Raw genomic sequence first — 11,814 nt, 5'->3', positions numbered from 1 at the left:
GATAAGAGTCTATTGGAGAGAAGGAAAAAGAGTTTTAAATTGTTAGGGCACTAATATCAAGTTGAGAATAATAAAAGGTTTAACATATTAGTTAGCCAACCTTTTTTCTCTCTCTCTCTCTCTCTCTCTCTCTCTCTCTCTATATATATATATATATATATATATATATATATAGGGTAATGTACAATAGTTAATGTAGAGATTACAACACTATAATAAGACATAACTTTTTATCATTTTTCTTTATATTTCCTTAGTAAAATAAACAATATTAATATGGATTGAGTTGACACATCATGTATGACTCAAACCCTTTTTTTCCCTTCAAGACCAAATAATATGAACTATATTAATACAAACACAAGACCAAATACAAAGTACTTATATGGATAATGCATGAATTTAATTAAATATATTCATGCACCATTATTAGATTCTAGAAATAAAGTTTATCTTCCAACAAGAACTTGATTCTAGTACAACAAGCACAAGATACAAGCAACTTAAGATAAATATATAAATCGAGCTTTGAAATTAAAGATCAAGAGAGTAAGGAAAACCAGTGGAAGGCAACCAACTAGCCCCTCTAATGAAATTTCTAGCAATAAAGGGCTGTACCTCAATCGCACTAGTAACCACCTTGAAACCTTTCCAATTCACCCTATTGGCAGTGTTAGCTCCTGGTCCAGTATTCTGATACTCTCTATAGACCAATGTATCAAGAGCAAAGTCACCATCCCACTCAAACCAACCTGCAGGGTCTATAATATCACTTATCTCTGTTTGCATTACGATAGTCCTCGAGTACAACTTCCATGGTCTGCCTAAATATGAACGGAAACTGCTCTTTGCGGCTAGCAAATCTTGAGTTGCACCAATCCTGCATTTTTGGATCACTATGCCTGTGTTTTCATTAGGGTCACTGCGGCCTTGTGCTGTAACCATATTCTTTTGGCCTGGATTGGGGCGACGGGCATGTATGTCACAGTCTTGGAATACAACTGCTGCGTTACCAAATATAAAATCTACCGAGCCAATTATAATGCAACTAACATAGAATTGGCGAAGTGAATGTACATAGAGGGTATCCTGGTATGCTATCATGTCACACCTATAGAATGCTGAGAGGTCTGATCCCACACGAATTGCAACAGCTTGGTGTTTTGATGGTCCTGCTGAATTTTGAAATGTTATATCCCTGGCCAAGAATCCGTCTCCAACAGCAGCTGCAAGACAATAAAACTCCTTAAACTATGTTTAAAACATACCCAATAGTTTGCAGAAGAAATTGGACTTAATCATGAATTCAAACATACACTGAAATATAAAAAAAACCTAAAACAAAAAGAACTCAAGACCAAGCATGTTAATTCTTCGTTATATTTCCACTTTTTCTATTTTCTTTGTATTTTACTAATAGCATTAAATTCTCCATTATCTTATTGTCTCAGTGAATAGCATTCAAACATCCACATTAAATTTTGTTTGCGTAATTGTTGACTTTTCCTTATCTGAAGTCTTATCCAATTCACATCAGACCACGCGCCTAAATCATCTAAAACATCACATCAATTGGAAAAAAACAAGGTTCCATATCTAACTATGACTTGTTAATGCAGTTGTTTTATCTAAAATTTTGAAAGATAAATATGTGTGTGTGTGTGTGTGTGTGTGTGTACATTTATATACTTCTCAAAATTGGAAATTGTTTCTGAGCTAGCATCAGTAAAAGCTCTAGGCCAAACCCGTTCATTTCCGGTCCCTACAACTAATGCAGTAAGCATCATCTACTAGCTACCATCTTTGTACACCTAACATTAGGTTATTTTTGTCAATTGACATATTTTTTAAAAACAATATTAGAGAAATAACATAATTTTTTTAAAAATAACGAAATAACACAGTTTATATATGTCGTAATTGTAAAAAGTAACATTCAAACTTGTCACCATTCAGAATCATAACATTTTTAAAAAATGTGAAATGGGTTGCCCATGAGGAGAGAGGAGAGAGAGAAAAAAATAATAAAAGAGACCTCGGAGGCATAACAAAGCTTCGATTATAATATCATTGGCTTCATAAAAAAAAATATCAGCAAGATAAATCTAACGACACCAAGAAAGGTCACAAATGGTAACCTGAGTGTGACACACTTGCCATCTAGAGATGGCTGGTGACCCATTTGGGTTACCGTTGGTGATCTTCATTGGTGTTGTTGAATTTATCTTATCAAGACTTTTTTTTATGATACTAGTGGTGTTGTAATTAAGAGGAGAGAGAAAAATAAAGAAAGCAAAAAGAAAACGACATTGGAGGCAAACCAAATCTCCGAGTATGATACTGGTACCATAAAAAAAAGAATGTTATAGAATGTATAGTATGTATATATATGTATATGGATTACTGTAGGATTATTCCAATGTTGTGATTCCTACAGTTACTGCCGTGTACTGCCACACACACACACACACACATACACACATATATATAGAAAGGTTGTCTAAGATACAACTCAAGCCATTCTATTATTCTCAACTTGGTATCAGAGCCGTAAATAAATTAAAACATTTCCTCTCCCTTCTGCAATGGACTCCTTATCCCAGCCTCCAGCTTCCTCCTTTGCCTTTGTTTTGCCGTGGCCACAGCCCACAGATGGTGGCCACGTCCTTTTCAACCCAAACAATACTCCTCTGTTGCAGCCTTCTTTTGTTGCTGTTTCTGCAGCTTCTGCCGCTGTCATTGTCTCCCTCTCCCACACTCACCAAGTCATCTCTCTCAAGTTAACAAACACCAATTATCTATATTGGCAAATGCAGATGAAGCCGTATCTCCTAGGCCAAGGAGTTTTTGGGTTTGTTGATGGCTCAAACTCCTGCCCCTCTCCACATGTTTTTGTTGTTGATGGTACCTCTCTTCAGGTAAATCAGTTCTTTCTTCATTGGAAATAACATGACCAACTTATTCTAAGTGCTCTGCTTTTTTCGCTATCCATGAAAGTCCTCCATCTTGTTATTGACTGTCAAACTTCAAGTTCTGTCTTGCGCACACTTGAGCAAGCTCTAGCTTCCATGTCCAACTCTCGTATTATGCAACTTCATGGCTCCCTTTAAGATCTCCAACAAGGTAATAAGTCGGTAATTCAGTTTATGCAAAAAGCTAAAGCATTATTGATGAGTTAGCCGCTGCTGGCCGACCTATTTCGCTAGAGGATTTCAACTTATATGTGTTTCGTGGCCTTCAAGGAGAGTTTAAGGACTTAGTAACAAGCCTTGTGACCAAGGTAGAACCTCTCTCATATGCCGATCTTCATAGTCATCCTCTAACGCATGAATTGCTTCACAAAATGTCCTTTCCATCCATGGGGTCTGTTTTCATCAATGCACCTTTGTTGCCCACGCCCAACACCCCTCTTCAGCCTGTCTCTTAATGCCAGTCCTTTAGACATTTTGGTCGCAACAGGGGCCGCTTCCATGAAGGATGGCGTCCCAACCAGTTTAGCAGTAAAGGGAACAAGTTTGCTGCATCCAGACCAGATTTTCATAGCCTCCATTACTCCTCCAATAGTGGCGAAAAACAAGGCAATTGGCAGGGAAATTGGCAGTGCAACAGGGGGCAGAATACACGCTGCCAATTGTGCCAAACATTCGGCCATACAACCCTTCACAGTCCTCCATTTCAGCACCGAGGCTATGAACAACAACCTAGTGCAAATCTGGCGCTGAGTAATGTCTCCTCAATAGGTACTGCCGATTGGTTTCTGGACATTAGTGCAAATCAACACGTTACACCTGATCTTGCAACTTTGGCTGCTTTAGAACCATATCTCGGTAATGATAATTTGCATGTTGGTGATTGTAAGGGACTTTTCATATCTCATAGCGGTCATACTAAAATACATACACAACATCGTTCTTTCACTTTGTCTAACATTCTTCATGTTCCACATATTACAAAACTTTTGCTTTCTGTTTAAAAATTCTGTCTCGATAACAATGTTTATTTTGAATTTCACCCGTTTGTGTTTTATGTCAAGGATCTCAACACCAATGAAGTACTCCTCTCAGGTCAAATGGTCTGTATGCTCTGTCCAGGTCTTCCGTCATGTTAGTTCCTCAAGCTTATTGGTCTCCTTGCATCTCTACTTCTACAGATTTATGACATCGTTGACTATGTCATCTTACTTCTCGTATTTTTCAATTGTTAGTCTAAAAAAATAAGATTATTTGTAATTAATTTTCAATGTCAAAGTTGTCCATTAGGAAAATCGTCGTGTCTGTCTTTAAGACCTACGGGTCATAAAACTTCTACTCCATTTAAATTAATTTTTAGTGATGTATGGGGTCCTGCTCCCCTTTTTTCTTCGAATGGCTATTGTTATTTTGTTATCTTTATTGATGCGTACATAAAATATATATGGTATTACCCTCTTGTTGCCAAGTCTGATGTTTATTCTGTCTTTCACCAATTTCAAACTCTCGTTGAGCTTCAATTTTCATTAAAAATAAAATTTGTTCAAACTGATTGGGGCGCTGAATACCGTAAACTGTCCACTTTCTTTCAGACCATTGGTATTCATCATCGTCTGATTTGTCCTCACACACATGAACAAAATGGCATAGTAGAAAGTCATCATAGGCATATTGTGGAAATTGGACTTACTCTTTTAGGACAGTGTAAAGCATCATTTCAATTTTGGAATTATGCTTTTGAAACTTCTGTTTATCTTATAAATAGCATGCATACTCTTGTCCTTGCAAATAGATCCCAATTTGATTTTCTGTTTCAATATTCTCCTAATTATCATTTTTTGCATACTTTTGGGTGTCTCTGCTTTCCTTTCTTGCGTCCTTATAACAATCATAAATTAGATTTTTGTTCCTCTCCATGTGTGTTTTTTGGTTATAGCTCCTCTAACCTTGGTTATCGATGTCTTGGCATTACATCTCAATACATTTATATCTCTCGTCATGTCCGTTTTCATGAACATGTGTTTCCGTTTGATAATTTTGAACAGATTGCAAAGGTTTCAGCTACTCTCTCCATCCAACCCTCCACTGCCCTCCTTCCAAATTTGCTATATTCCCCATTGTTTCACACCCCTACAGCCCCTCACCATCCTTCCTCTACCTCTGCTCTGCCACCCCTCTCTGCTCACCCGCTACAACCTGAACCCTTCCCTTCCCCATCACCACATGCATGTTTATCTAACCATTCTGATACAGGTACAGCTTGTCGATCAGTCTCCTCTAGTTTCTAGTATGACACTTCTGCTGGTGTTGAGACAATCCCCTACTTTTCCTTATTCTGCCATCGCCAAAGTTGCTATAGATTCTGCCTCTGCTGTCAGTCCCACATCTGTTGTCAGTCCTCTGCTTGCGGTAGATTCTTTCTCTGCCTCTTCGACTATCTTGAATCTGGTGGTTGATTTCTCTTCTTATCCATTGCAGCAAGGCACCTCATTGCCACCATCTTCTCCTGTATCACCCCCCTTAGTCAGTAGACATCCTATGGTTCTTCGCCCGCGACAGCCAAAGATAACAAATCTAGTTACTTCTGTTGCCGCTGTTATTGCTTCATCCCGAACAATGCTCTCTCCCACCTCTGAACCTCCTGCATTCTCTGATGCTGACAGGTATGTGGTCTGACATAATAGTATGTGTGGTGAGATCAAGGCCTTGCGCTCTAATCACACTTGGTCTTTAGTTCCCTTTCATCCTTCGATGAATGTTGTTGGCAGTAGATGAGTGTATTGGATCAAACGTCATGTTGATGGCAGCATTGAGCGTTATAAAGCGTGCCTAGTTGCTAGAGGCTTTACCCAACAAGAAGGCATTGATTATTCTGAAACTTTAAGTCCAGTTATTAAACAAGCCACCGTCAGGTTAGTCTTCTCCATTGCGGTTTCACGCAATTGGAAGATTCATCAACTTGATATTCATAATGCCTTTCTCAATGGTGTTTTTATTGAAGAGGTTTACATGAAACAACCTCCAGGTTTTATTGACTCCACTTTTCCATCTTATATGTGCAGATTGCACAAGTCGTTATATGGTTTAAAATAGGCACCGTGGGCTTGGTACACTCATCTGAGTGATTTTCTACTCTCCATTGGTTTTTATGCCTCCAAGATTGACACCTCCCTGCTTATCTTGTCTGATGGTACTAATATCTTTTATCTTTTGGTTTATGTTGATGATATTCTGCTTATGGGTAGCAACTCTGCTATGCTCCATCACCTAATATAGTTACTAAGCTATGAATTCAAGCTTCATGACTTAGGCGTAGTTCACTACTTTCTGGGTATTAAAGTTCAGTCTACAAGTATAGGTTTGATGTTGTGTCAGCACAAATATATTCTTGACATCTTCACTTGGGCTGGTATGACTTCCTGCAAACCCGTTGATACTCCAATCTCTCCGTTGAAAGTTACTATACTGCCGGATAATCTATTCTCTGATCCTACATGATTTCGTCAAATCATGGGTGCTCTTCAATATCTTACCTTCACTCAAACAAATATCTACTTTGCTGTTAACAGAGTTTGTTAGTTTATGCATGCTCCTACAGATTCTCATTGAGCCGTCGTTAAACGTATTCTACGCTACCTTAAAGGTACGACATCTTATGGTTTCCATATCACTCGAGGTTCCTCCTTTGCTCTACATGGTTTTACAGATGCAGATTGGGCTAGTATTATTGATGATCGCAAATCTACGGGTGGTTACCTTGTCTTTTTTGGTCAGACGCCGATCTCATGGAAGTCCGACAAACAGCGCATAATTGCTCGTTTCTCTACTGAGATTGAGTATAAAACCTTAGCAGACGATACTGCTGAGGTCATCTGGCTTTAATATTTGTTAATAGATCTGCAGGTTGCCTCTGTTTCTGCTCCTACCATTTAGTGTGATAACCTTGGCGCCACCTATATCTCAGCGAATCCTATTTTCCATGCTCGTACTAAATATGTTGAGGTAGATTATCACTTTGTACGAGATCGAGTTGTAAAGAAAGAGATTCATATTTGTTTTATCCCCTATTAGGATCAACTTGCAGATGTCTTCACTAAGCCAATATCTGCTGCTTCTTTTACTGCTTTTTGTTACAAGCTTCGAGTCGATCCTCCACCCTCGGCTTGAAGGAGCACATTATAGAATGTATAGCATGTATATATATGTATAGGAATTAATGTAGGATTATTCCAATGTTGTGATTCCTATAGTTACTGCCATGTACTGCAACATATATATAAATAGAAAAGGTTGGCTAAGATACAACTCAAGCCATTCTATTATTTTCAACTAAGAAAATTAAAGAAATAAACAAAGAAAAAGACACCAGAGGAACATCAAAGCTCTATTTATAACACTACTAGTACCATCATAAAGATCATGATAAAGACAATGAACAACATTAAAGAAAATTACCAACATTAATCCGAGTGAGCCACACTTGCTATCAAAGGCAAGTGAGTCATTCACTATTTTTTGAAGGTAAGTTTGACATACTTGAGTTACCATTGGTAACCTTTTTTAATGTCATTGAATTTGTTTTGTCAATACCTTTCAGATGATATTGGTGGTGTCATCTCTTCCCTCTCCTTATATTCAACTCATTTTATATATTGTTTTTGAATAGCAACAAGTTTAAATATCATATTTTTTAATTTATTTATGATATATACAAATTATGTTATTTTATAAAAAAAAACTCATGCTATTTTTAAAGAAAAAACCCACGAATTATGGATTCTATCCATATCAGCTCTTGCAAATCGAAGTCAATATCGTCCAGCTATATCCAGGTTCTGTTGGCCTAATTAAACTTTTTGACCAGCACTAGAATAGCAGTGACCGACATTTTTTAAGAGCAAAACTAAATAACACAATAGCCTTGGTTTGGTATAACCATCAATTGGAACAATCTTGAGTCATTAATGAATGCATAATCACATTTGGGTACTTATTAATAGTGTTCTTGACTATTGTGGCTTTACGATCTAAGCATGTGATTACAGACAAGGAAAAAGCTAACTATAAGCACATTAAGCTGCTATTTTTTGCTCTAAATACTACTAGTAATAACTGAGGAAATACTTGGAAAACATAATCCAATTGAGTTGCATAGAGAAGACTCACCAACAGTTGCAGAGTTGAATGTGGTGCTGCCATCAACCACATTCCTACTAGCAGTAATGATAGTAGTTGTCCTTCCATCACCCATGAACATAATATTGGTTTTACTCCTTGGCACATCCACATTCTCTCTATAAACCCCTGCTTTAATCCTTATAATGTATCTGCTACTACTTCTTTCTGGTGCAGCCGCCACTGCCTCAGACACTGTCCGGTAGTTTCCACTCCCATCCGCAGCCACAACAACATTAGGAGTCACAGTTGTTGCTTGCAGCAGCCTCCGGTCCCCTGCTGACAACCATTCAGGCCATTCTGTTCCGTTTTCCTCTTCAAGCTTCCTGCCTGATGATAGAGATTGCTCCTTAGCCATGTCTGTGTCAGTTACGTTCTTGATTATTGCCAATGCAATGCTACTCATGTGGTAAACATGCATTTCTTCATCTATAAATAGTTCACGAACCTATCAAGGAAACAGCAGATATGAAAAAAGGGAATCTATAGTACTTTTTGCCTCATTCTAGAAGTATCTATAACATAATAATTTGAACCTTTTTATCAGCTTTGTCATGAGAGAAACCGTCAAGGCAAGTTTCTTGGTTAGTCATTGCAGCACTGAGTAGAATCTTGAGGTCATCAGCGTGTACTGATAAGGACTTTTTTAAAGATGGATAGTCTTGGAGTTCCTGATAAGCCTTGGAGAGTTGATCTAGAGTTTCATTTAACATTACTAGACAATCATGGAGGGCAGTGTTTTCTCGCTCTGTGAAGCTCCTTCGGGTAGAAGTGAGTTTCTGAATTTTGAAATAGCTATGCCGGGTAGCGGACATGGTTCGATTCAACGACAGATCTATTACATCCTTTTTGCTCTTTATCTTGCTTGTAGCATCTGGTACAGCTGATAATGCTGAGAAGCACAGGTGCGGGTACAATGTACTACTGCATGAGGATTTCAGGATGGTATGAGCTACTTGGTGGTCATTGTTAGATTCGGTGGAATTCTTACTTGAGGTTACACCGGCAACTATGCTAACAATGGCAGTGACTAGTAGGATAGATGAAAAGAGGCTCAAGAAGAGCCTTTTCTTGTTCTTTAATGTGTTGTGGTTGTCGGAGCTCGACATTATCAGAGCAAGAAATTTTCTTGCTGCTGCCTATTTAGGAATGAAGGAAGCGTGTGAGCAGATTGTGGTGGACAGGACAACAAGATATTTTTCCCCTCTTGGAGGCGATCTGAGTAGATGAAGCAAAGTAACATTATTTTGCCTTTTTTGTTTTTTTTTTTAGAATGCAATAAAAAGTAAAAACTTGAACTAAGGGTGAGATAAAGACTTTTCCTTTGCTCTGATGCTAGAGCATCTCGCATATTCGATCTTAACAGTGGTTGTCTGACATGGTGAGTAAATGGTAACACATGTTGCCTGCCAACCTAAGGCCCATGTCCTAATCCTTGAAATAAATGTTAGTAGCCACAATGTCCTTCTGAACGGGACCGAATAGACAAGGTAGTGGATGATCATTGCAGATATTTTTTATGTCTGAAGCTTTGTTTGTTTGTTGGTGCTACAAAAGTTTCATGTTTCTTCTTTCGATTAAGAGAAACATTTTGAGGGAAAACTTAACCAATTGCGTTTTTCAAATTCATGTCCATCAAATGGTTTTAACATTAACTACTCATGTCACTTTGGCATGATGCCATGTAAATTCCTCCAGCATTAAAGAAATGGGTGGATTTAGAGAAAAATCAAGAGCAACTACTATAATATAGCTCAAGACCCCAAATGAACTTGAAGTAAATCAAATATTAGATTTTCTTAAACAAATTGGTTCAGCACAGTGCAAGATGATGATAGGTTCCAATCAGGCTATGAATATTATAGTGCAAATAGTATTCTATTTAGGATGAGAATTAACCGTAAGAGTTTTATTTGGAAAATAAGCTTTCTTTTATTGCTTTTGAAAGGGTTTAAATATAAGAAAGAAAATAACAACCACTCCTAATTCTGAGATCATATCTCTAAGAATTAGGATACTATCACATTATTGAAAATCAAATAATAACTACTAGACGTATTCCTAAACAAGCATGCTTTGTGGACATGACCAACAACTTAGACCAAGTCTTTGGCAAACAAAACTTCTCCCTGCATGTTTCCTGCACATGGAAGTTGCATTTATGTGACAGCTCTTAGTCCCAATATCTTTGGCAAACAGAACCTTCTCCCTGCATGTTTCCTGCATATGAAAATTGCATTTATGTGACAGCTCTTAGTCCAAATACTTTGGGTTTTTCACGGCCACTCTTACAGATCTTCTTGGTTTATCAATACTCCCCTCTGTGACATAAACCTTGTCCTCAAGGTTTAAATTGATGAACTTGTCCTGTAATTCTTGAGTGTTTTCCCATGTAGCATCATCGAGTGGAAGTCGTTTCCATTAGACTAAGCTTTCCTCAATAAATTTGGATCCTCATTTTACCCAACGGGTATCTAATATACACTCTGGCTCCATAAGCAATTCCCCATCATCTGCCACCTGAGGTAAGTCAGTATGAGCAATAATTTGTTCGCCCGTCTTTTTTTAAAAAAGAGACACATGGAACACTGGGTGAATGCGAGAGTTGTGGGGAAGCTCGAGTTTGTAAGCAACGTTTTCAATTTTTTTTTCAACTGGATATGGCCCATAGAATCTGCTTACAAGCTTTTGATAGGCTCTTTTGAATACAGATTGCTGGCGGTAGGGATGTAGCTTCAGAAATACCAAATCACCGACCTGGAATTCAATGTCTCGGCGTTTGGAATCGGCCTGTTGCTTCATTTGATTATTAGCTGCGTGTAAATTGCTCTTAATCTGTTGTAGCAAAGCATCTCTAGAAGCCAAGTTTTTGTCGACATCATAAACTGGACAGAAACCTTCATGGTACTGAGGTGTTGTGGGTGGCGGCCTTCCATAAAGAGCTTGGAAGGGAGTCATTCCTGTAGAGGTATGATAGGCAGTGTTATACCAAAACTCAGCCCATGGAAGAAAGGAATGCCACTTCCGAGGTTGCTTGTAAGCAAAGCAGCGAAGATATTGCTCAATGCAATGGTTGACGACTTCTGTTTGCCCATCGGTTTACAGATGGTAAGCGGGGCTCATCTTCAATTATGTGCCAGACATTTTGAAGAATTCTCGCCAAAAATGACTAATAAACACTGGATCCCGATCACTGATAATAGACTGAAGCATGCCATGAAGTTTGACTATGCCAGCAATGAATGTTTCAACCACCAATTTGGCTGTATACGAGTGTGAAAGGGCCAAGAAATGCGCCGATTTACTCAACCTGTCAACAACAACAAGAATTGAAGTTTTGCCAGATGAAGGGGAATACCATCAATGAAATCCATAGTGATGTCATCCCAAACTTGACATGGGACTGGAAAAGGCTGCAAAAGTCCTGTTGGCGACATAGTGTCATTTTTAGTACGTTGGCAGACTTCATATGAGGCCACGTAAGTCTTTACCGTGTGGAATATGGACGGCCAGTAGAATTGTTGCGCTAGTCTTTTGTATGTACGTAAGACACCTGAATGTCCACCACTGGGAGAATCATGTAATTCATGTAGAAGTTGTGTAATTATGTTGGAGTGAGGAGGCACCACCATACGATTCTTGTAGCAGACCAACCCATTACGCCAGTTGT

The 11,814-nt window shown here is 38.4% G+C and overlaps 1 protein-coding gene across 1 annotated transcript; it reads right to left on the bottom strand.

Moving 5' to 3' along the window:
* Positions 1-323: 323 nt before the first annotated feature.
* LOC7476660 (pectinesterase) lies at positions 324-9,402 on the bottom strand. The gene is made up of 3 exons (XM_024589993.2): positions 8,681-9,402; positions 8,136-8,592; positions 324-1,226 (listed from the first exon to the last, which is right to left on the bottom strand). The coding sequence occupies exons 1-3, from the start codon at positions 9,251-9,253 to the stop codon at positions 535-537; spliced, it is 1,722 nt and encodes a 573-aa protein (XP_024445761.2). The 5' UTR covers positions 9,254-9,402; the 3' UTR covers positions 324-534.
* Positions 9,403-11,814: the final 2,412 nt, after the last annotated feature.

This window comes from Populus trichocarpa, chromosome 18 (assembly GCF_000002775.5).
Source record: "Populus trichocarpa isolate Nisqually-1 chromosome 18, P.trichocarpa_v4.1, whole genome shotgun sequence".
Taxonomy (NCBI): domain Eukaryota; kingdom Viridiplantae; phylum Streptophyta; class Magnoliopsida; order Malpighiales; family Salicaceae; genus Populus; species Populus trichocarpa.
The sequence above is the reverse complement of the archived record's forward strand: the minus strand, read 5'-3'. Positions and strand labels throughout refer to the sequence as shown.